Genomic DNA, 27,660 nt, shown 5'->3' on the forward strand with positions numbered 1-27,660 from the left:
AACACAAATTTAACCGCTACGTCTTAAAGACACGAAGACGGCGCGAAGAATATTCGAAGCATATTTTAATAAGTACTTTCGGCTCTCAGCTGCCTGAAACTCTGAAGATTTCAGTCCCAGGTAGCGAAGGTGTTTTTCTTTCATTAAACGGAATCTATGAAAGTTTTCAGCCGCTGAATTTCATAAATCGTAACACTAGTGTGCCTGTATTAAGTTTCAAGTCGCAAAAGGCTTTGGAAGACTGAAAGTTTCAGTCATTCTGGCGCAGGTGTTGAAGATAAGTAAACTTTGAATGGTTGTACTGTTTTTCAGTTTTGAAATCTGCTGCTAAGAAAATGTTTTAGTTTTCAGTTTTTTTTTTCTTTTTGCTGATGTTTCCTTTAAATAAGTTCGATATCTTGGATACAATGTTAGGTTGCAGAAAAGAGTGATGAAAGGTTATTTTTTGGAGATTATGAGTATAATAATGTAATTATTATCTAATACATATAAACAGCCTAAAGGTGGAGCTGCTAACCAAAGGCCTCTTCTCACATGGAGAAGGTTTGAAGCATGAATCACAACGCTTGCTCAATGCGGGTTGGTAACGTCAAACTTATAATTCGAAATTATAATTATAGGTTTCCTCACGAAGTCTCCTTTCACCATTTGTCAGTGGTACCTAAATAATCTTAGAAAGTACTTTAATCTCGGAAAATGTCACATTGGTGCTTGCCGTTGGTAGATTTCGAATCAGCACTCTCAAGCATGAGAAGCGGGCGTCTAAAACCTCCAAGACCTCTAGTCTCTAATAAAATAAGACAATTTATCATGGTATGTTGACCTGTCTCAATACTTTATTTTAGGGCGATAATTTAGTCACATTTAAAAAAAGTCATCTCATTCCACATTCGTAGGAACCCAACAAAAACAAAATACAACTTTAAAATATACTCAAAACGTTACAAGCGACTTCCACCCTTATGACCAGTGGACCAAGTTAATATTAAACTAAATAATAAAGCTAAATAAATTGGATTATTGCTAAAAGGGTCAGAGGTTTGTATCGCTTACAATAGCGGGTTTATGAGGCAATAAATAGTTTTAGCAAAACGTTTTAAAGTAATTGTAGAAATATTTTAGTTCTTGATTTTGGTTTTATATTTCATTTGATTCTTAGTTTTGTATTATTGTAAGATACTACACACACACATATATATATAGCCTCACGCCTGTCTCCTTTGGGGGTAGGTAGAGACAATGGATCACCAATTGCTACGAATCTTACACCTCCTCTCTTCATCAATAGTCATGAGTCTTTCAATGCAAGGTCGTCGCTTAAGGGTACTTTTAATTTGGTTTTAAGAGAGTAAGACGTAAGAAACGAAGGAACTACATATTGGTCGAAACCAGGCAGAAACTCTCTCTGATAAATCTGAACGCACAACTGTAAATTACGATCTCCAATCCGACTACCAAGAATTGAGATTATGGCAATCCCTCATATGATGTAAATTCAATTAACCTATTAAATTCCAATAAGTTTGCAACATTCTTCATTAATAACCTTACCAAAACAATAAATAATCTCAAAGGAACCCTTTTTATTAACAAAATATCCCCCACTAATGAAGGACCACATATAATAACAATAACACCGAGATAATAATAAAACTTCAGCTATTTCGACCCACTCATTTCTCTAGGGCACCATAAAATTATTTGGACGAACACAATGCCGGTCTAATCCACAAACGTAACGTTAGCACTAACGTATTATTGCAGGAGTAACCCAAAACAACAGTAAACGGATATATAATTCACATTTAACCAAGTAAAGTTAAGGATTAACTGGAACTTTGGTAAGATGTTATATGGGCCGAGTAACCAATCCGTGATAGTGCTCTTGTATTCCCTAAAGGATTGATCTTGCTCTATATTAAATGTTACACCAATTTTCTACCTACCAGTTTTGTTATAAGTCCCATATGTAAATGGGTGAGTCTAAGCTCTTTTTTTATGTAACACGTCGCTGTAAACGACGCAGACGTATCACCTGATAGTAAGTAATCGCCGCCGCCCATGGACACTTGAAACACCAGAGGCTTTACAAGTGCGTTGCCGGCCTTTTGGGGTTTAGGAATTTAAGGGTTGTTGAGGAATCGGGGATCGGGAAGATTGGGAAGGGGGGAATTGGGCCTCCGATAAACTCACTCACACAATGCAAGCGTTGTTTCACGTCTGTTTTCGATGAGGCCGTGGTATCACTCCGGTCGAGCCGGCCCATTCATGCCGAAGCATGACTCTCCCACATTTCCCACACGTTTTATTCTATTGTGGGAAAACCGACTACATAAATATACAAGGCAGATCTGAATGGGGCCGTCGGTAGAGGGCGCCCTAGACGGACATATAGCAACCAGATAGGCGATATATTAAAGAAGGGCCGAATCAAAAGTACCCTTAACCATCGAGCATGCATGAAAAGACTGATGATTGTTGATGAAGCGAAAGAGGTATGTAAGATTCGTAGTAATCGGCGTATCATTGTTTCTGTCTACCCCCATGGGAGACAGCCGTGAGGTTATGTATGTATGTAATTCAACATATACTTCTTTTTTCTATTCGAGAATTAGCAATTCCACTCATGACCTAAGGACCTGATAAGTTCTTCTCTTTTATTTTAAAACTTTAAACAATAATTTAATGTTTATTAATACCAGGTTCTACATCTTCTATCTATACTTATAATAAATCTGTAGAGAGGTCAATTCTGTACATGAAATATATTTCCAAAATAACTATCAGCGGGTGATTAGTGATCGATACTGACGCCAAAAATGCAATCAGAAAATTTTTTGTCTGTCTGTCTGTCTGTCTGTCTGTCTGTCTGTCTGTCTGTATGTTCTTTATAGAAATAAAAACCACTTGACAGATTTCAACGAAACTTGGTACAATTGTTCTTCATACTCCTGGGCAGGTTATAGTATACTTTTCATCACGCTAAGATCAATAGGAGCAGAGCAGTGAAGGGAAATGTTGGGAAAACAGGAGAACTTACTCCATTTTTTAAGCTTCCGTCACGTGTGCAGCCTTAATGGTTAAAGCTACACAGAAATCATGTATGACGGAAATGTTCTCCTTAAAATTGTTTAAAAAATGTTCCATGACAGCAAATGTCTATCTTTTATGGTTGACTTACAATAACACGTATAATTCCCGATAGCTTAGCAGTTGGGAGCTTTCTGATTATATTTGTCTATATTTGTCTGATTATGTTTATAACACTCTCATTCATTCTTTAATTCATTCATATTAGGTATAATAAATCTGTAGAAGGGTCAATTCTGTACATTGAAAATATTGAAAGAATAAATAGCAGGGGCTGTTACTGGATCGATACCAAACCCAAATATGTGATAAAAAAAAAATTGTCTGTCTGTATGTTCAGGCATCACGTGAAAACTAACGGTTCGATTTCGATGAAACTTGGTATAATTATACCTTATTTTCCTGGACATAAAATAAGATACTTTTTATCCTGGAAAAATACGTAGAAAAGTAAAAAAAATATTTTTCTGTGTTATTCTACAGAACGCGAGCTCAACAGCAGTAGCTCAATAGAGGGATCTTCTTAATTATTATGGGCCTTGCCGTATTTGGGTCCAATGGATATTTATAAGATGTCATTGTCAGAGTAACTCAAAATGGAGAAATAAAACTTCCACGTGAGACCGACATCCGCGCGGACGGAGTCGCGGGCGGAAGCTAGTATCTATATAAAGTCAAAGTCAAGATTATTTATTTCAAATAGACCGGGAATTCACTTTTGATCGACAAAGCAAACATTATAATTATTAAAAAAAATCGGTCTGTCGGTAAGTCCTTTAGGTCCTCATAGGCTTCACTACTTTCATATATACAAAAGAAGAAACAATGTAGCAAAAATATTTAGTGTTATCCCTTAAAAAAAAATCTTTATTTTTCTTTACCCTAAAGGTCCTTCTCCCTATAAATTGTCCAGACTTTTAAAGCTTTGACAAAATAATTAGATTGTTATTGTTTTAATTGTCAATTATTTGTTACTAAACATTATTACTAACTGTTGTGGTTAACATCAAAGTTAAGAAATTTATTAAAATAACTGAAGTTTTGTGCTTAGATTTATGATCAATTATATATTGTTAATTGACTAGCCCTTTTTGGTTTTGGCGGGCGTCTGCTAAATAATGGGTTTTGGTTAAAAACAGACGCTGGACCAAGTTCAAGGTGAGCGTTATAAATTTATTGTGTTTGAAATGTTTAAGAAAAGTAGTTAAGTAAGAAATTATAACTTTTTATTGTTATTTAACACTTTAAACGCCACGGGGGTCACCGGTGACCGACGTTAGCGGAGGATTTGCCTTCAACAGTTTTCAATTGGCAGTCAAATACTTAATATGATTCAATAAAATAAATGTAGCCTAAGTAGGAAAAAACAAATAGATTTATTTAGGTCAGTGGTTCCTACACATCTAAAAAAAACTTTGAACACTTTGACTACCCTACTCTAAGACATTTACCTAATGATTACTTACACTATTCCTTAGTAACGATTTTGTATCGAAAAGGATTGCTAAGGACTAGGTTAAGTAATCATTAAGTGACTCTGCGTAAATAATAATTTTCAAAGATACTTTGATAAATCTTTATTCTATCTATCTTGAGGGTCCATTTCTAACCACAACATAACCCAACCAAATGATTTACTAAGAAGAAAACAAAATTGCGTAAAGAAAATGATGATATAAGTGATTTATTATAATTTGTATGAGGTAGATAGTGCAGTCGTGGGTCAAAACTAGTGGGTACATAAATTAGCTGTGGCAGAACCCCAAATGATCCATTGCCCGTCCCTCTGTGATGTATTGCTACAGTGTATTGTTGCTAATGTTACCGTAAGGGTATGAACACACGAACAGCTTGAGTCTTGAGTGTTTGTTCGTCCGTCTGTTTGGTGAGCGTGATTGATTGTTTCATTGGTTGGTTTATATTTGGCAAGGTAGTGAAGTGATAGTGTTTTAACAGACGTCTTCGTTAATCGTGCAGTTTTTAGATTATCTACATTTTATTTTATTACTTGACAATAGAAATTTAATGTTGAATACATTCATCATAAGACAATTACTTGAGTGTCAATATTTTACAGGTAAGCACAGCATGCGTTATACAACTTAGTTAAAGTTAACGTTTTTCCAACATAGTGAGATATGTGTCAGTTACTCATAATATAAACCATATCTCAAGTTATTTAAAATTGAAATCGAAAGAAAAATAAAAAAGCCTCCACTACAAACTTGAACCTAACTAAACTTATCACAAAGCACATTTTGCCTCACTTCTAAAACACATTATCCAATTAAACCACACGAAACATCAGTCAATACAAAAAACCGCACACACCCAAAAAGTACCACAGAAAACCCCAACAACTCTTTTCTGTGGACCAAACACCCAGGTGAGAGTTCAAGGTCAAACCTTTCAATGTAAGAATTAGATTTTATTTCCTACAATAGCCATCCATCAAATTGACTCGGGCACTAAAATACATTCGATTTAATTAAGAAAATGTGTTTTCTACAATAGTAGGGAAGGAGTGTAGACAAATGGTGTAGACGTGAGCTCGCGGTTTTTCCAATCCTGTGGACCATTTAGTATGTGAGCTTTTCACAGTAGTTTCTTAGTGAAAGTCACTGGTTTAACTGTTTGTTGTTGTTTGGTTTTAGTGTAAGTGTTCTGTGGTCTATGTGTTATGTATAACGTGTTTTTGTTTAATATAATAATCCCGTAAATGAGCTGACGTATAACCTGATGGTAAGCAGTTGCCGCCGCCCATGGACACTTGAAACACCAGAAGCGTTACAAGTGCGTTGTCGGCTTTTAGGGGTTAGAAATTTCAGGTAACGCCTGCAAGATATTCCTTTTAATTTTGAGTACTGTCAAATAATTACTGTAGTCTTACTAAATTTCAAGTGTGGACGAGCCATGCTTCGGCACGAATGGGCCGGCTCGACCGGGGTGATACCACGGCTTCACAAAAAACTGACGTGAAACAACGCTTGCGTTGTGTTTCGTTGTGTGAGTGAGGTTACCGGAGGCCCAATTACCCCTTTCTCAATCTTCCCAATCCCCGATTCCCTAACAACAACCCTTAAATTCCTAACCCCCAAAAAGCCGGCAACGCACTTGTAACGCCTCTGGTGCTTCAAGTGTCCGTGGGCGTTGGCGATTGCTTACCATCAGATGATACGTCTGCTCATTTACCGGCGTGTCTCATAAAAAAAAAACTAAGTATTACAAAGATAATGGTTATTGTCATTGATAATTAAAATCAGTTAAACATTTATTGATCACTTTTTTGGGTGGATTGATTACTTTTTAATGGGAGTATTAATTAAAGTCGGTAAAAATAATTATCATGACATATAAGAATCATGGCAGTATGTTTGTGCTTTCTCCATACCTCTACAAGACATCAAACTCCCTATTCAGTACAAACCAACTTAAAAACATAAGAAAAGTAGGTTAAAAAACATTATCAAGATCTGTCCTCCAAATTTGTCATCCTGCCAGTCTGTGCTCGCCTTTACAGATACTAATGTGTATAAAAATGTGCGCAACGACCAAACGCGGCCATCGCTGATATAGATATACTAAATACGGTAATTTGATTCTTCTGGAGCATATTTCTGGAGTTAAAAGACAGAACGTAGTATGAGTCACTCTTTTTAATCTCTGCAGGGGTGAAAATTAACAATATAATGCTAATCACATGTAAATGCGGTGAGTTTATTGCTATACACTGAGAAAGAATGAAAATGTTTCAATAATACTTTCATCATCATCATCATCAGCCTGTTCTCGTCCACTGCTGGACATAGGCCTCTCCAATGGCACGCCACTGAGCTCGATCTTTAGTGCTCCGTATCCAACCACTACCAGCCACCTTGCGGATATCGTCACTCCGTCCAACTGGAGGGCGCTCTGCCCTACGCTTGCCTAGACGCGGTCTTCACTCTACAATACGTTTAATACGTTTACCCCAACGGTCGTCGGTTCTTCTTCGATAATATTTTGCTCGACATAAAAAAAAGAAAGACCTAAAAGTCCTTGGTCTGCTGTTGTACTTACAATCACTTTACTAACGAGGTTTTGAGTAAAATAGCAACGCTCATATTTCTTGGTGCATGGAAATAAATCATCATGCGATATCCAGTATATCACAGATCTATGGAAACCACTTTAATGTGCCCGGTTAGTGAGTACGAGTAGCTGTCGGCTTGAAAAATAACCGGTTACGACTAGTTTTTTGATATATGTGTACTTATATTATATGTACGTAGGTGTATAATTTGTACAGTGACAGTATATGAGAGGTATACGTCTAAGCTATATGAGAGGTATACGGCTAAGGGAGGCTGTTGACCTCTTTGGGAGGATCATGAAAAAGGTGATGTTACTCATAAAATAATCACTGTTCATGGAGATTTACTTCATAAGAGAATAGTAATAGTTTTAATGAGGTATTAGAATCCTAGTTAAAATCTTAACTGAAAACAAATCGTAACTGTAATTTTATTAATAACTTTCATGAGACATACTAAATTAATTATTATGTTATCGACTTATTATTATGTACCAGCGTGACAATCGCCACGACGAGTGTGGCGGAATGCTGCTCATTGATATTATTATAAGCCTCTAAAATAGCTTGAAACTAGTCGAGTTTCTCGTCAAACAGTTACGTGAGTAAGCCGATAACATAATAATTGAAACGTAACGAGTAAAATGTAAGCATTACATTTATATCTCTAGTACAGACTACATAACAGAAACGTAGATATCTCGAAACTTTAATACACAATAGCCATTTGTCCTTCCAGTAGAATGTCCTTCACCGTGTCACAACTCGGCGTAAGGGTCCACAGAAAAGACAAAACTATTTTAATTATACAAAATTTTCAATTTAACACTACTCTAACTAGGATGTGACCACAAAAGTTTTGGGTCCCCAAAAATCTGTGGACTGTTGCGGTGGAGACCTGATAGCTGACGGTTTTGGTTGAAATGGTGAGTACGTTTTTTTTCGTTTAGAGTTTTTTTTGTTTTTAATTTTTTGTTGGGATCTTGTAAGGTTGCTGTTTGGTTTTTAGGAGATCTGAAATAATTTGTAGGTATGTAAATAAAAAAATTAGTACTTAATATTAAAAAAGTCTGTCTTTCGTTCAGTCTTCTAGTGAAGCTATTTGCTCGTTCCAAAGTGTAAACTCCTATGGAGAAGAACGAGCAAGAAACTCCATAGATTACGCTTTTTCTTCATTCTTGGTTGGATTTTTTCGATTACCATTATAGTATAAGTCTATAATTCATGATATTATTACTTAGGTAGTCCATAAGACGGTAAACAAAATAACAATTTCCAGCCAATCACTCATTACATAAATCACAAAGCATAGCTTTATAACACACCCTTTATCCGTCCATTACTATCAAAATGTAAAACAGTACCCTGAAAAAAAACACCGAAAAATTCTTTGAAGAAAGTTAAACAACAAAGAAACGTTACTAAGAAATTCGCACATAAATGGATAAATAATGCTTTCAGACAGGTCTCGCCTTGAAATATTTAATTCAAAGCCTGCGAAAGGATATTATCAGCATATCGAGCGAGAAATTCGTGTACAGACATACTAAATTGCTTATTAATAGTAATAGTAGAATTTGTGTCGATGTTCGAAGCTCAATTTTAAGGTTGGATAAAATGTTATTGGGATTTTGAACGTTTTGTGCTAGGTAACTTCATCATACATCAACAGCCTGTACGTGGCCACTGCTGACCAAATTCCTCTTCTCACAAGGAGGGTTTGAGCATTAATCGCCACACTTGCTCAATGCGGGTTGGCGATATTAAACTTATAATTAGAAATTATACGCCCAGGTTTCCTCACGATGTTTTCCGTCACCTTTTGTCAGTGATATCTAAACTTAGAAAGTATATATAACTTTGAAAAAGTCACATTGGTACTTGCCGTTGGTAGGTTTCGAACCCGCATTCTCGTGCATGAGAAGGGGATATCTTAAACCTCCGGGCTACCATGACATTTATGGTACAAGTATAATATACCACTTTTCTAGTAAATAAAATTGATTTAATTTGATTTGACGTAAGCATCTGTTACTGTAATAAAAAAAAACCAATAGCTCTTATTCACATCAAATAAAGTAGCAATTTCAAATAAATTCTCACAACCCCTTTTCCTTATTTACACACTTAAAATAAATACATAAACAGTCTCAAGCGCCGAGCCCCTCATTCTTCCAATCGTGGCCTTATCAATCCCTTTTATGGCCTTAACGATCCACAGAAGGAGATTAGTATTCTCTGTGGACCCTTCATAGATTCAATTAGGCCTGATAACTACCTTGTTGCGTAAACTGAGACAAATATTTTGAAATGCTGCTGAAATTCAGTATTTACACTTTTGATCTTTATTTAATTAATTGAATGTAAACTGTCTCGTTTAATAATTTTATTGTTTATAAAATTGGGGTGGGGATTAATTTCGAGGAGTTGGATGTGATTTTTAAGTGTGGTAAAGCCATGCTTCGTTACAAATGGGTCGGCTGGACTGGAGTGATACCACGGCCTCGCAGAAAACTGATATGACGTGACGTGTTTCGTTGTGTGAGTGAGATACCCCCTTTTCAATCTTCCCAATTCCCGATTTCCCAACACTAACCCCCAAAAGACCGGCAACGCACTCGTAACGCCTCTGGTGTTTCGGGTGGCTATAGGCGGCGGCGATTGCATACCATAAGGTGTTCCTTATACGATAAAAATAAAAGATGTTGTAGGGATTATGGTTATAATTATTTCGTTTGATTCGGAAGTTGAAATGCTAATTAGAATGTTTGTTTGGTTACTAAAGAGAATATTGCTTAGGTAAAGATTTTTAGTAAAATTCTTGATTTTAACATTTTTTGTTTTAAATTTTCAACATTGTTACTCGGGTGTGCGCAAATGCGACTACCAAGCAAAGGGTCTCGGGCCAATTTTCCCATGTTTGGAAAATATTGTCGGGTATTTTGAAACTAGGGTATAGCTGGCATTTGTGTGACGGATGTCTATGGGATTTGAGGATTCAGTCGATTTCTAATTCGATTTTTATTAATTATCGTACATACATTAATTGTTCAGAAAATTTGATAAGGTATTTAGTTTTAGTAAACATCTTATTTCAAATACCATAAGAAAAATTGTGAATCTAGTTCTTAACATCCAGCTATCTATCTTTTTAATTACCAAACCAACGGAAACATTAAGGGGCTATTCACATTTGTAAACATTTTCATTTCTGGTTAATTGGAAAAAAGAAAATGTATTTAATGCCGAGTCACGTCGCGACGGTATATTCTTAAAAGGTGTAATTAAAAGTGTTCCGTTAAAGGAGATTTCTATGCCTGCTAAGATGAGGCCATGAAGATCGCGAGTTCAGAAGCTGAGCGGTTTTATATTGTTAATGTTTATCAGTGAGATTTTTTTGGAAGGAGTAACGAATGGAGTTTCTTGCTCGTTCTTTTCGAAGTTACACTTTGGAACAAGCACCTAGCTTTATTGACATACAGACTGACGGACAATTCGATTCGATGTTTCAAAAGTGCCTAATTAATATAAACTTATCTAAATCATATCTTTTTTCTAGCACAATCCCATATTTGCATATATATAATTATTTTTTAAATGGACAAGCCAACCACAACCTTCCAAATCCGCTGCAACTCCTGTAAGCCACTAACACTGAAGTCCAGCGCGTCCCACGTACATGAATGATATCTTAGATTCCGCAACGAAATAAATCAGAAGATATTATTAGAGGAGAAGAAGAAGAAAAGTATAGTAAAATACATCTAAGTACACTAAGCTATACGAAAAAAAACTTAAGCTACATTTTATTATGCAACGTCACGCCTTTTATCCCCGAAGGGGTAGGCAGAGGTGCACATTACGGCACGCAATGCCGCTATACAATGTACACCCCACTTTTTACCATTTGTGTTATAAGTCCCATGTAATAGGAGGTGAGCCAATTGCCATATACTAGGTACAACTCCGAGCTACTACTGAGAAATTTTCGAATAACAAAAAAAGCTTAGATAAACTAAGCTTAAGTTACATTTTACTAGCCATTTCCTCAGAAAAAACATAAGGTTAAAGATACGCACAATCAATTAACCCATTTCTCCCAACTTTGTCCCAATTTCGTCCCTCTTGCGAGCACTTCGGGGCCCTACAATAAGAGGCCACCTTGCCAAGTGCTATAACAGTCGCTTACACCCACCCGAAGGATGATTTTACTATAAAAAAAGGTAAAACTGCCCTCATAAAGAAGTTCTAGTTAAATCTAAGATTACGTGAGCGAATATCGAAATCGTATTATAGTGGATAATGGCATATTAGTAGGGTTCGAGTTTGGTGAAAACAGATTGTCAGATAATGCCTTTCGTGTGCCAAGTTTGTAAATTAAAATTTTGGTGTTTTATTTTATTTTTTAAAGTGGTTTTTGGAATGCAATCGAATTTGGAAACGAATTCAAAAGTTTTTGTTTGTATTTTCTGTTTTGTTAAATGTTTATGTATGTGTTAAGGAATTGGTGTTATATAGTACCTTAATACAATATATCGATTCAGTGTGGTGTCATCCGGAGCTGCGGAATGTCTATCTGGTTACCAGGGCTCCGGCTTGAAAAACAGGAATGGGGTGTTTTTTAATCAATAAGACTCTGACACTGCCTCTCGCCTTGCCCAAAACGGAAAAAGCCTTTGAATGAATTTCCCCCTCAAAAAAAGAGCGATGTCATTCATCATGATGTGATGAAGTCATATCACTCGTTTATTAAAGTTATTCAGTTGTCTTACAATATGTAGCGTCGACATGTCGATATTAGGCTACATCTTATAAGTTCACAATTACTTTTTTGTTTAATAATCACATTAACAGTAACAATGTCTCACTTAGGAGCTTTGAGCTGATAATAGGCAAGAAACTGCCAAAAATACCAAAAAAATGGCGAAATCTCATCCAAGATCTACATTGAGTTTCAAGACCTAAGGAAATAAGAGTATCTTCCTTACCAGGCGATAAACTGCCAAGAACACCAAAAAACGGCGAAATCTCGACCAAGATCTACATTGCGTTACAGGACCTAAGGCCAGCTATACATGGACTGCTTTAAGCTATAACCGACTGCTTGAAGCCGCGACTGCGCGATGAACTATAACCATTCATTCGACTGCTCGAGCAGTCGCGACCGCTTCAAGCAGTCGACGCCGACCGCTCGAGCGGTCCGTGTATTTCGCTCAGCCGCTAACTGCTCGAGCAGTCCGTGTACGGTTGCCCTAAGGAAGTAAGAGTATCCTCTTACCTTGCACTGCGGGAACTGCTCCGGCGGCCTGCTGACCCGCCACCCCAGTAGGGGGGGTATACACACCAGCGCCGACATCAGCCACACCGCCGCTATCATCAGCGCGGCGCGAGCTGGCGTCCGTTTCTTCAAATAGTCTACAGCCTGGAACAATGGATAACGTTATCATTAAAATAATATATTTACTTCATCATTTAACAGTGGCAGACATTGCTATTAAACGAGCGCCACCTAACTATTATTTTAAACACCACCATACACGAGACTTTTACATGGTTGCAAAATTTGTGCAGGCGTTTTAAACTTCAAGAACTATAATGCACGGTACAAAGTTACACACCTTACGATTTAACTGTGCAGTTAGAATGTAGCTTTATACAGCCTACACTACACACACATCATCATCAGCATATAAGTGGCCACTGCTGATCAAAGGCTTCTTCTCACACGGAGAAGGTTTGTGCATTAATCACCACGTTTGCTCAATCTGAGTGAGCGATTCCAAACTTATAATTAGAAATTATAAGCCCAGATTTCCTTACAATATTTTCCTTCACCGTTTGTCAGTGGTGTCTAAATAATCTTAGAAACTACAATTGACTCGGAAAAAGTTACATTGGTTCAGCCTACGCGTCTTACGATAAAACTGTATAGAAACTGTAAAAAAAAACACCAGTAAAAAAATATAATCTCCATCAATTTACTATTAAAAACAAAAACATCAACAATAGCAACAGCCATCTTTTCCAAAACTGCTAATAGAAAGACCATTTCATTTCCTAATCCTCGGAAGAAACTCAGTTTAAAAGAAACAAAGGTACCAAAAAAATCATAGGTCTATTAATAATAAGCAAGAGAAACAGAAACCTGGCCATCCGTACAATTAACAATATTTTTGTAATATTTACAAATCGCCAAAAGAACACTTTCTCATTTCGCTCTCTAAATATTTGATGTAAAGAACACGCCATTTTGAATTCCTTTACAAGAAAACTCCTTTGCAAAATGTTTTGGGTCATTCTTAGATTGTTTTGTATTTGGTTTTAACCTAGAAATATTAGAATACGTATCGTCATGCCTTTTATCCCTGAAAGGGTAGGCAGAAGTGCGCATTACAGCATGTAAGTCCGCGTTATGGTCTGAACTAGAGCTGCAGGCTACCTAGTCAGGCTACCTCGTGGGTTACTGGAGCTCCGTCTCGAAAAGCAGAAGTAGGAACGGGGTGGTTTTTAGTTAGTAAGAGTCTAACACTTGCCTCGCTCAAGGTGGGAGAAGTCATTGGAGGATTTTCCCCCCTCAAAAAAGGTATGGCTTGAAACTAGTCAAGTTCCTCATCATATAGTTACGTGAGTAAGCCAAAAACTATATAAAATTAATTTAGTATGTCTCACAAAAAATAACACAAATATAGAAAGATACCACATCCAATGTAAGTATATAAAATAATATACTCCCCATATCTAAATTTAAACAAGAAAATGCATTTTATGCAATCTGCACTTATGACTCAATGCATACTAAAACTCCTCACATTGCTTGCACTAAATATTTACGACGCAGCTAAATTTGGACCGATCTCAAGCCAAGATATTTGATTATCAGCGAAATCTTTGAATTCAAACGATATCTTATAATAATATTGTATCAGCATTCTCCTTTTGGCATGGATAAGCAGAATTGTAAGTGGTAAGCGGAAGATTTTATTGGGATTTGGTTTAATGAATGAATTTTATAGCAAATTGGGATTTCTTCTTTTTTATCTTAAGACTGGCTGTTCCCCGCAAATTCGTCCGCGTAGAATACTGATTTCTGAAAGAATTTGGGGTTTTGATTTTTCTAAAATAGGATAAATTTGCTAGAATAAAAGTACTCCTCAGTATATCAACTCCTTGCCAATAAAGTTCTCATCAAAATCAATGCAGCCGTTTCAGTGATAAGTCAACAGAACAAACAAACAGACAGACGGACAAAAAATGCTCATCTTCTTCGTGCAGCTACTTTGCGGTGGCGCATCTTCATAACAAACCTTACTCGCACAGCTACATAGTTTAGTATCGATGGGAACGGTCACATAGTTTCACAGCTTAGCTATTACATCCTCGCATCATAGGTATATAGCACATTTCTGGTTGAAAACCTTAGTCGACATAAATGACTAAAACTAGACCCAAAATTTCAACCTAAAACTAGCTCAAACCGCTTCAGTGGTCATATTATAAGAGGGTAAAAAGCGACCTCTCTTCTAGAGTGTACTCAAATCTCTACCCGACTTCGCAAGTCGGGGGTGTAATGTGTTTGGCCGTACAACGAGAATAACTCAAGCGATGTTATGTTAAAATAGAAAATAATATCGGTACCGCAGATGTTTGTGCGGAGTCTGTGTTGCTGGAAGTGGTTTGTGATTTCTTTCAAAGGATTATTTTGTGGTTTTTGCAATGTTTTCTTAGGTTTTCTTTGAAAGTGTTTAATATTTACGGTTAGGAGTTTCTATATTAAGATATATCGGACGTATAACCAAATCTATAGCTTCTAGTTAGAATTTTAATGTTGAAAACTTCACTTATATACTCATTAAATACTGATGACTGGTAACATCAAACTTGGCACGATCAGTCTTTGCAAACATATATGAAATGAATGAACAAAATTACTTCATTTTCATCATAATATGAGCTAATGTACCAACACCCAATCAATACTCACACGCAAAAGACACTCTATCATCATAAACAACAACAATAAACCGAATACAGCCACTCTGAACTGCTTCTAACCACTTCTATCCAGTTCAAACCACTTCTAACCGCTGCGAACCGGTTCTAGTTGCTCCTAACTCCATCTGCCGCGTGTGTATGACAGCACGCAGCTTGGTGCGGCGCAACCACAATAAATCATATGAAACAATTCGACATTCCGCAAAATGGGGTCGGAGTGAACATATCGTGATATTAATAATATTACCTACATACAGCTAAAGGGGTAGGCAGACTTCATTGTTTGAGTAAAAATGGTAGGAAGGCAATTTTGCTTCGAGATTGAGTTATGTTTTGTTTAGATGTTGGAATGTAATTTGAGGAGGTCTTGTGTTTTGAATGTATTCCTGAGTCTTTGCTTATTTTCGGTATGTCACTGTATCTGTTCCTAGTAAATACCTACTTCAACGTTGTTCCTGGAAAACTAATTTTAATGGCAAAAAGAAAAAGACGTAGGAATTTTTTTGCACCGAAACATATGAGTTTTGTATCTGAATATAGTAGATAAGCGTAGAGTGTGATTAAGGCTACTTTTTCCATAAACCATATGAGTTTAGCATACACGAATATTTTTTAGTACAATTATAATGTCCTTTAAAATATTTTTAAATGACACATGTTTGAGAAAGGTCCGTGCCTCTAATCCAAAGGTAAACTCTTCTAAAGTTAATATGAGTTGACAAGCTCACATTCTGTGTTGGAACAAAACTCTAAAATGTTTAACTTTCGGTAAAAAAAAGGTTTGTGTAAACTCCCTGGCAGTGGCTTGGCTTCCAAAGTCTAATGACCTTGAGGTTTTTTTGTCATTTGGTGTTTACATGACGGTTTTCTCTGAGTATAATATGGTGTAAAGAACTTACTTCTGAAGCAGTAATTTTTGAGTTTATTTGTAATCTTTTGTAAAGAAGTGCGTTATTGCCAACCATTAGATATAAGACACATTGCTATTACTGCTTTCGAAGTTGAAAATCAAATAATATCTTTGGTGAAACTGGACTTAAAGTACTTTTTTGTGGGGCGAAAATCATCCAATGGCTTTTCCTGCCTTGGGTGAGGCGAGAAGGAGTGTTAAGCTCTTAATGACTAAAAACCACCCTGTTCCTACAACTGCTCTTCGAGCCGGAGGCCTATCGGGCCTCCGGCTCATCGGTCATCGGTCATCCGCAGCACCGGGTCGAGGCTTAAAACACTTGATTTTACATAACTCTAAGCCCCCTGCACTAGCGGCTGACTGCACTGACGGACACTGCCTTGGCGTATCGCCTGACGCGGTTGCCATAGCGGTTGCATGATTATTAAATTTAAAAAAGCAATCCCACACTAGCTTGATACAAAAACGTTGTTTTATAATAACTTTATTCAAACTTTAATCACACAAAATTCCAGAAACGTACGCCCTAAAATGTAACATTAAATCAAGCGATTGATGGAAGTGTAGAGTAAACAATTATTCTCACATTAATTGTGTATGAAATTCAATGGTTTGTTAGGCTCGTACTAACTATAAACCACACGCTTGTTCCTTCAATTCATCATCATCATCATCATCATCAGCCGAGAGACGTCCACTGCTGAACAAAGGCCTCCCCTTGGTCCTCCACGTAGAACGACAAGCCGCCACCTGCATCCACTGGCAACTTCAATTACCTGGTTCCTTCAATTACCTTTCGGTAATCGGGTTCAATACAGATTAAAGCGATCTCGAATAGTTTATTGATTTATTTCCATCTTTGTAAATATATTATACATACTTGTAGGTATGTCATTAATAAAAATGAGCTAAAACAATTTAGTTGTTCTTAGATTTATTCAATTAACGTCATCCAAACATAAAATAAAGAAATAAAATTCCATGTAGGTACATGCAATATAACCTCTAATATTCACCAGTTATGTTAAAAGATCTATGCCCCCATAAAGGACCATTTTATTGCCATAGAACGGATATTTTATTCCATTTTTACACAGCTTTGTAAAAACTGTGTAAAAATGTTCAAAGTCAAAAAGCTACTACGAACCAGAGAAAGAAACTAATTCCGAAAACAAGGGAAAAATACTACCCAATAGAATTTGGTCCTTCGATCCAATTTGGTCTTTTGAGTAAAAAGTAGCGCTGAGCAAAGTTGCAACAGACGGGGGTTAGATAAATTGTATAAAAATTGCAGTCCCAAAGCTTTTTGTGAATTAAAGCAAATGATATTGGATTCTCTGGTAGCTAAGTCAGCCAGTAGTAAAATTTATATTATCTTTTTAAACTTTTAGGTACTTTGTTGATTGACTTAGCTGGTTTAGTTATATTCTGTTACGTATGATGTATATAATCAATACTTTTACTAAGCAGAGTAAAAGTCTGTATCAAAAACCACATAATATAATCACGATTTTCATTCCTTCAATAATGTTCACTTATAGGCTTAAAGATGATGATGGTTGCACTGCATACTAATTTCACGTATTTATTTGTAATTTACAAATCCTATTACAAGAGTGAACCTATTGTCATACACCGATACATTGCAAATGCACCAAATATTATAAAAGTGAAAGTTCAGTTGTTTGTCCATCAACCACATTGAAACTACTGAACAGATTTGATGAAATTTGGTATACAGACAGGGTATGAGTTGACTAAAGTGATAGGATATATTTTATCCCACGGGAATGCGTACGATAGCTGCAGCCCCCTGACAGAAGCAAATCAGCCGGAGCTGCGGACTACTTAACAGGTTACCGTGGTTTCGGTTCAAAGCAGGAGTAGGAACAGTGTGGTTTTTAGTCATTAAGAGTCTGACACTCCCTCTCGCCTCGCCCAAGGCGGGAGAAGACATAAATGTAACATAATCATTACAATGCAATTTTCATTGCCCACATTTATGTATGTAGTTGAAAAAATACTCTTATCCCCTTTTAGGGAAGATAAATTCGACATTCAACACACAACAATGTATGTTTTATTTTATTATCCTCATATTAGACAATGTAACTCGTATTATTGATGGAACGATGTTCTACATAGTAGATAGTAGTTGTATGTTGTTTAAAGTAGTTGCAGTACTTCCAGACTTTATGTTCCGGATAAATGTTGCGTTGAATTGGTTTAGTGAGTTTTGATGAAGAGTTCTGTTACGGGTTTGGAGATTGTATGTAGTGGTATTAGTTTTCTATGTAGCTATTAGGGTATTGTTGGATAGTATAGGGAATGATTATGTACGCAATATCTTTTTTTAATATATTTTTTGTATTATTGTTTTAATAGCATTTTAGCATATTTATAGCATTATAGCAGTAAGCTGTGCGATGTCACGCGTCTGCGCACGCTGCTCGTGATAAAGAGCCCCTCTTTGACTCGGAACAAGTTAACCTTTTCTCCATTAATGTACGTGTGTAAATCACGATTTTTATGCCACATATTATTTAATTAAATTGAATTTAACATTTAGAAGACATTTAGATACAATGTTAAATTTATGTAACAAATAATATACATGCAACCTGAAATTTCGACTTGATATTTCGATTTTGACTTTAGAACATGTTAAATCCTTAAAGACCTAATTTTATTATAACTTTCGTGAGACATACTAAATTATTTAATATGTTATCGGCTTACTCACACCTACACTCATACTCAAACAGTTACGTGAGTAAGCCGATAACATAATAATTTCTTAAAGACTTATTCATAATTTAATTATAACTAAACTTCGAGGCTTATTATACTATGTGTATATTCATCATATTAACTACTATATAAAACCTAACAAGATAATTCTTTATTTTACAGGAGTAGAGCAAAGAAGTCCCTTGGCAACATCACTCATAAAAACGTACCCAAAGACCAAACTAGTTAATGTTTATTTAAACAAACGTACATCATTAAATTTAACACGACAACACATCAAGCTGCACAAGACCAATATAAACTGACCTTTGAATGTGAGGAAAGATGATACAAAGCGAGACCATGATAAACTGGTTATGTATAGTTTGGTGTGTACAAAAAGGGCCATGTAATGAGAGGTCAAGATCCATTGGGAAATTATCACATACATTAAGTACGTGGCCAATATAATTTGGTCCTTCGATTCCACTGGGATCTACTCAAACAAAACTTAATCTGCTACTAAGTCGTAAATGTTTCTTACGACAAAAACAACTAAAGGATCTCAATCCAAAATCTATTGATTGAGCAGGATTTTCGAACAGAAACTCCATGCAAAAATTCCTTTCTTAGTCCAATGATTTTAGATTGAGATCGTCAACATTGAAGATAAATCATCTAAGTGTTGACATAGCTCATAAGATTGTCGACATGTGGGGTATAGATTCAGCAATCATTGTACAGATAGTCGTATCTGCTTATGGCCTCATAGCCGAAAGCCTCGACCAACATCTGAGTAGGCTAACGTTAGATAGTTAGGTGAAGGGCCTGATGCAGAATGCAGTCCTTCTGGACACGACGTGTATTGTTCGAATATGCCTCTCTCTTGAACCCTGACTGCCTGCTACGGGCTACTGCTTTTTATATTTTTAATATTTTTTTTTCATTATTATAATATGTATGTTTAAATTATTAGATTATAAGTCGGCTCCCAATAATACCCACGAAAAGAATAGAAGTATTCAATAATTCTACTCTCCCATCACATGGCTTACAAGACTTAATCTACTTCTAAGTCGTAAATGTTTACGATTCGCGAATTCACAGCGATTCGTCACGGACTATCAAAGTTTTACTGTCGGTATGTCTGTGTTAAGCTGTAAACTCAGAAACGTTTGCATGGTAATGCGGATGATTGTGGTCAGTTACTTTGTAGCGTTTTATATACCATCTGATGTTTAATTTGTCGGAAATGTTTAAGTAGTTTTTGATGGACCAGTCTGTAGTTTGGTAGAGATTAAACGATGTAACTATGTGATAGATTGCTGAGATGAAGTTGAGTAACCTCTCGTATGTCGTATATAAGACAACATTAGAAAACACATTGTGTATCCCATGGATCCGTGCTTCGGCACACGACGACGGGTTAAAAAAGTGTTTACCTAGTTTCACTGACAGACAGACTGACGGACAATTCAATTTGACATTTCAAAACTGCCTAATTTTGGATTAATTGAAAAATAAATGCTTTGACTTTGACTTTTGTTGTTTTGGCAGTAGTCATTCACTGTTTGTGTGTATGTTTGTTTCTGAATCAGAGGGGAAAGGGAATCGAACTGTAATTTGGAACAGGAGTAGATTATGGGTTTGGAATAACGCATATGCCTATTTATTCCAACAGTTATTAGTTTCTTACTTACTAACTATTTTAGCTTGTGTTATTAAAATACTATAAAAGGTTTCTCGTATTCAAGCCGTTTTGATTATTCTCGTTCAATTAAATTGAAATACCAACATTTTCTTTCCTTTAACATTCTCTTACATTCACCATAAAATCTATTAACTATAACACCGAACTAATAAATTTAAATGCACAATTAACACAAATAACAATAGTTTTAACTGAAAAGGCAATAAATATAACATTACAACAAAATTAAACAAGACAAAAACAATATTTGCCATACATTGTGGTCCAAATAGAACCGGTTTCAACTGGTTTTATCTAAATTAATTCGGTTTAAACTGGTATTATGCGGTTTTCAATACGTGTTGTAATTTTGTAATCAATTCAGTTGGTTGTGTGTAATTGATTTGGTAAAGTTACGTCTGATGAGATGGCGGGCGTTCAACGATGTATTTTGGATTCTGGTTTTAGATAGCTTTGATGTGGAATCAAGTTCACTGGAGCACAAATACTAATAAAGTTAGTAAAACAACAATTTACTAACTTTTTTGCTGTTTATCTTTAGAACTTGAGACGGGATATTTACTATGCCATATCGTCCGTGAGCATGACGCTTGCAATAGTGCCGAAATATCGAAAACTCCTAGACATGATAAGTGTGGGAGAGCCATGCTTCGGACGAATGAGCCGGCTTGACCGGAGTGATACCACGGCCTCACAGAAAATCGACGTGAAATAACGCTTGCGTTGTGTTTCGTTGTGTGAGTGAGGTTACCGGAGGCCTAATTCCCTTCCCAATCTTCCCAATCCCCGATTCTCGATAACCTAACCCCTAAAAAGCCGGTAACGCACTTATAACGCTTCTGGTGTTTCAAGTGTCCATGGGCGGCGGCGATTGCTTACCATCGTGTTTCATAAAAAAAGTCTTTAGTAACATTATACTTAAAACTATCAGGCTCTTATACAGACGATGGCCGTAGTCTAGAAGCGAACTGTCGGCGATTACTGATGATGATTTGATTTTGGCTTTGACTACACACAATTTGCTGTTTCAGTTTTTGTATCGGAGGCCAGGGGACAATGTATGAGGGTCGTGGCTGAAAGTATTTTTTTTTTGAGGGTGGAAAATCATCCATTGACTTCTCTCGCCTTGGGCGAGGCGAGAGGAGACGAGAAAAGAGAAAGAGAAAGAGAAAGAGAAAGAGAAAGAGAAAGAGAAAGAGAAAGAGAAAGAAAAAGAGCAAGAGAAAGAGAAAGAGAAAGAGAAAGAGAAAGAGAAAGAGAAAGAGAAAGAGAAAGAGAAAGAGAAAGAGAAAGAGAAAAAGAAAGAGAAAGATAATGTATAATCCTATAGTTTTTGCTGTTTATCATTAGAACTTGAAACGGGATATTTACCATGCCATACCATCCGTGATCATGGCGCTTGCAACAGTGCCGAAATATCGGAAACTCATAGACATAAATAAACGCGGTATAATATCCCGTCTCTCTAATGATAGTGTTAGTGACCATGTCAATTTAAAAATTTTTGCTGTTTAATCAAGTTAGTGACTGGTGCAGTGGCTTGGCGACCGGCTTCTGTGTAATGGGTTGCGGGTTCGATACCCATAAAGATCAATTTATTTTTTGTGTTGCAGGTCTGAGTGTGATCTGCTTTAGAAATTACGTGACAAATGAATTTGAATAATTCGCTCGTAAAATTGTAATCAAATTTGTAATTTATGCATCCATATCATCTGTAACAAGCAGCTGTCGCCATAATTTCAAAGCGCATAAGTGTCATTTTAGCACATCAAAACACAAAGCTAATAAACCACTAATATTATTACCATCAATAAATAAAATAAATACACTCTATTTTGAATCATAACACCATTACATTACAACACATATTTAGAAATACCAACGACCTACTCTTATTTAGTAAATTCCAAATAGTTCTCACGATCCCACATAATATAAAATCAACATGTCCGAATTTACACCGTCATATATTTTACAATATCGCTCGGGTGTTATCGAAATTACATTGCGTTAGCATTATGATGATCCCTGGATCGATGAGTTGCTTGATATTGCGGAGTATGCGTCGAATTTAGAATAGCTGTTACGGTGCGGTGTGATTGAGGAAAGGTAGCGAGTTGATTTTAATTTAGTTTTCGTGTTTTGATAAATTAATAAATTGTTTTAAATGTGTTTTATTGGGATTAAGTAGGGGAATGTGTTCCGTGTTGTTATTACTACACACGACTACATTGAAAATAGAAGCAGTATTTATTACTTTAATCAATATTTCTAATTATGGTTTTGATCAATATCAGATTTATTCAATACAAAGTTGTATCCAAGAGATGGTTTTATTTGTAATTAGATTGTAATGAACCCATTATATTCTATTGTCAACTACCCAAATACTGAACTAAGTTGACAAGTTCTGTAGAAATATTAAAGAACCATCAGACCACCATTGACGGTCCCCGTAAGTCTAATAGCCGACGCGGAGCTACAGACTACCTAACGGGGTACCGAGGTTCCGGCTCGAAGAGCAGGAGTAGGAACGGGATGGTTTTTAGTCAGTACGTCATGTCAGTCATGTTTTCAGTCTGTCACTCTCTCTGACGTAACCCCCATATCTAGTAATTATTTTCCTTCCTCAATAAAAAAATATCTATAGTTGATATCGTTTATACCTTTTAAGAACCTTACATGGCTTGTATCTTGAAAATCTTAAAACCAATACTTACCTAAGAAACTCTAAAATCTTCTCCCTTGTACCACACGCTATACTAATAGTTTTGATCTGTTGATGCCCAGTGCGTTACGAGCTCACATCGCAGCCAGTTTAAGGGTCGATTTGGGGATTCTCAGTATCATGACGACCAGACAAGTATATTATTGGACCTACCATTTACCTAAGTATATTATACAGCACTTGTACTGACTTTTGTATACAATGTACACCCACTTTTCACCATTTGTGTTATAAGTCTCATGTAATAGGAGCTCATTGCCATACACTGGGCACAATTCCAGATTACGTACTACTACTGAGAAATATTCGGAAAACCGAAAAAAGCCCAGCAATACTTTGCCCGACCCGGGAATCAAACCCGACACCCCTTGTCCGGCAGTTGCAGTTGCGACCTCTCGACCAACGAGGCAGTCTCATCGGTATATAAAAAAAGAAAAACAAAAAAGCTATTATGACGGAAGTATCCCCTAAGAAAGGATTTTGATAAATTCCATTATTAATACAACTTCTTAACGCAAAAGAAGCCGCGAGCAAAAGCTACTTAATAACAAAACTAACCAAAAATATTGTACTTCAAAGAAAAAAAGGCGTGAGTCTATGAAACACCCACTTTACACTTTACAACATTATTTAAACGTACCCGAAACTAAAGCTATCCTGAATAAAAGGTGCCAAAATGGTACTAACCCCTTTTATTACTGGTAGTGTCCGGAATAAATAGTAATGTGCCACTTAAACCTTAGGGGATACTTAATATTTTGTGTGGTATGCTCATTAAAGTTTACATTAAAACGCAGTGCGGTAGGTTACCTGCTCCGACTGAGTATAAAGATGTGCTTACCTATTTTGTACAATAATGTTATGTACATAGAATAGAGAATGCTGTGTAGGCATTTGCGTGTACTGTTTAATATCAATTGAGCGTATTTCTTTACCTTTACGAAGGCGTATGTTGAGTTGAATACATTTGGTTACTAACGGTAGTCTTGCCACGGGTTTTATAAGAGCTGAGGTAGATGTGGACTCTGATCCACTCAAATCTTTAACAGAAATAAAATTTAACAAAAGCGTTCAGATATTTGAGATCGCAACTACTTTCTCTCTATGAAATAAAAACTTAAATAAGTATTTTTTTTTTATTTATTCATAGGATGTATGTACAATAATAAGTGGCGCCACTGCCGGACAAGGAGTCGTGGGTGCGAACCCCGGGTCAGGCAGAGTGTTACTGGGCTTCTTTCCGCGTTTTCGAAAATTTTCTTAGTATTAACACTGAGCCTGAAATTGCGCCCAATATACGGCGATAGTCTCACCACCTATTATATGGGACTAAAACGCAAATGGTGAAAAGTGAGTATAAATTATTGTAAAGCGGCATTACGTGTCGTAATGTACACCTTTGCCTACTCCTTCGGAGATAAAAGGCGTGATGTTGCATGTTGCATAAAATATAATATCAATCTTTCTCTCTAAAAAAAAAAACAAACAACACTCTTAAAAACTAAACAAAGCCAAACACAAAAAAGTAAAAAAGACAGAAGTAAATCATTTATTAATAATAATAATAAACTCATTTCCTAAAACCAGCCGAGCTTGTTGGAACCATTTTCCATTATGTTAATCTTGAGCGAAGGAGCGACGTGTTCCTCAGAAAGGAAATATTGGGCAGAAGCAAACACAAGTCCAGTGGAGTATCGTTGGGGGTTACCTACGTTAGGGATTGTATTTATTTGGGCGAATCCTTTATTTGACTCGTAAGGTTAGTTGATTTACAAGTAGGGTTGGATTTTAGACATACGGGCTTGTGTTGCGTGTAAGTCAACGTCTTGATGTTGTTCTGTTTTCTTGGCCTATTACTGTGGATGTTGATGTTGCTAATAGTGGGGTTTTTGTTGTAGTTTTTGTTATTGTTATGTTTATGTAATGTAATTATTGTTATGTATTTAGTTTTACTTTAATTTAATTAATCTATGTATAATAATTAAAATGAATCGTAGAATGTGGTGCTGAGCACAAATCTCGAGAACAGCTTTACCGATTTCGCTTCTTTTTCTATTTTTCTAAAGTCAAAATCATGAGCACTGTGTGCAGATGTGGCTACGTCGCGTAGCCTACTGCTTAGACCGTTCGTTAGCGCTGCTCATGATGAAGAGTCCCTTTATGACTCGAAACTAGTAGAGCTTTTCTCCATTAATTTACACGAGTAAACCGTGATTATATTAATTTAGTGACTCATGATAGTCACTTAAAAATCCACAGCTAAACTGTAGACCATCTCTTGAAACGAATTAAAATCACATTTGAAAAGGTTCATGTTCGTTCTACTTTGGCAATTATTACCCGCTTAACATCTTTACTTAATACACCTAAACTATTACATACATCATTAATTCAGTTACGTGTTCATAGTAGAGTATCATACTGACCGTAATCTTTTCGGTTATTCATTTATACTTCATCTAAGCAATGATCAATTCGAAACTAAATGAGCAATTCCTAATCCGAAGATTATGTCCGCCTCAAGGGTTTCCATCTAAGGTTTATTTTATGAAAGGCCTCTCAGAAAACTGGATAAACTGTTTTTGTATTGGCTTATCATTATAGTTATATCTGAGGGCCATTTTGAATAAATTACGTGAATTATTTTTATATTTTATAAAGGCCAAAATGAAGCTTAAGGAAAAATCGCTTTTTTCTTTAGATTTTTTTGCGGAACTCGGTCTTGGTTAGGCATTTATTTTCGAATGAATAAATTATATTTAAATGTGTTTCTTTAAGGAAAATATTGAATTAAGTAGTATCGAGAAAATAAGCTTAAATATAATGTTTATTTGGTTTATTTTCGTCTCGGCAGTCGAGTTAGTTTAGTAAATTTCCGTAAGGTTTTATAACACCTACTAAGCACCAGTTATGTTTAAGTATAACATACACATGAAACCCAGACTCGAAACAACAATTTGTGGATTACACAAAGAGTTTCTTCGTGCCGGAATCGAACCTGCTATACGTTAAATGGCAGCTGATTGTCCAGCCACCGAAGCAACTGCGCAGTCATTTATCTTTTTAACTTATAGCCATACACGAGGGTCAATTGCAGTCTTCATACTATCACAGAGAAATTAAAAAAAAAATGCAATATTTGGTTCTACAAAATACTATTGATTATAGTTTACATACTTAAAGCACCACGCCTTTAGCGTCATACACACATAAACATACAAAACATATATTCACACTACTCTCGACACAACCCTCAAATGTTTCCCTCGACGCCATTGAACATTGAACAAAAATAGCAGTCATCTCTTATAATAACTAATAATTCAATTGTCACTCAAACTTCAGGGGTGAAAGCCTGAAAGTTATTCAGTGGGAGCCCCTGGAAGTCGCGACATCCATTTGAAGTAATACGTCGCAAGGTGATTGATATAAGTATATTATAGTATAAAAGCTTTTAGATTTTTCATGACGTTTTTTGTCTTCGTTTTCAGGTTTCCTGGTTTGATTGGCTGGGTTAGACGAGTGATTGTGGTGATAAGTGTGACAGACTTGCAAGAGGTGGTAAGTTTGATGCTTATGTTGAGCAAAATATATATGCTTAAGTAAGAGAATTGGCGACGGAAACTTTGTTTATTAATCCGGTGACATGTTTATTTATTTATTTTTAGCCGTGGTCATCCTATTGCAGGGCAAAGGCACCTCTTTTCAATCCTCTTTATGCAGAGCTTTCTGCTTTTCTGCGGCCAATACTTATCGTATGTGTCAAGTTTATCCCGACATCGCCATTAAAAATATTTCTGTTTATTCTTTCGTGGATTATAAGGTGTGACCTTATATTACTTGTGTTAAATTCAATGGTAAGTAATATTCTCATTAATTATTACATACGCTACATGAGTAGTAGGAAATATTACGAAGAAAATAACCCTTCAAAATTCTGTAAGCTGAAAGTAAACAAAACTAATAAATCTTCAACGTTAAATAAAATAAACAAGGATTTTGAACTCAAAACATTTTCATAATACGAACATTTTGTACTGCAACTAGAAATAATTCCGAATGGTTGTATGTTCATGTGAAATATATTTTCAGTGTGAGTGATGCTGAAAATAGTTTCAGACGAAACTGTACAGTATTTTCAATGAATTTTCCGACTGTAAACAAATACTGGCAACAAATAAATACTATATGAGTTGTAAAAGTATTACGTTTACACACGTTTGTTTTCAGTAATTAAACCTCTTTCGTTTAGCTTATAATCGTGAACATTTTAGTTTTCATAACTTTTATGTAGTCAAAAATAATATTACAAAATTCGTCTATTTGTTTGTTTGTTTCTCTTTTTAGGATTGTTTAAGGAGTTATTGCCTTTAAGGTGTGATTATTTGATATAGTTTTTGTTTAACATCCTTGGTCATGCGAAAAAA

The 27,660-nt window shown here is 36.0% G+C and overlaps 1 protein-coding gene across 1 annotated transcript in view; it reads right to left on the minus strand.

Moving 5' to 3' along the window:
- The window catches only part of LOC118270235 (alpha-2Db adrenergic receptor), a 432,810-nt gene that overhangs the window by 216,641 nt on the left and 188,509 nt on the right, over positions 1–27,660 (minus strand). Inside the window, exon 3 of the mRNA XM_035585689.2 lies at positions 12,441–12,584. Within this exon, the coding sequence (XP_035441582.1) occupies positions 12,441–12,584 (144 nt within the window). The remainder of the gene's footprint in view (positions 1–12,440; positions 12,585–27,660) is intronic.

Source organism: Spodoptera frugiperda, chromosome 13 (genome assembly GCF_023101765.2).
Source record: "Spodoptera frugiperda isolate SF20-4 chromosome 13, AGI-APGP_CSIRO_Sfru_2.0, whole genome shotgun sequence".
Classification (NCBI taxonomy): Eukaryota; Metazoa; Arthropoda; class Insecta; order Lepidoptera; family Noctuidae; genus Spodoptera; species Spodoptera frugiperda.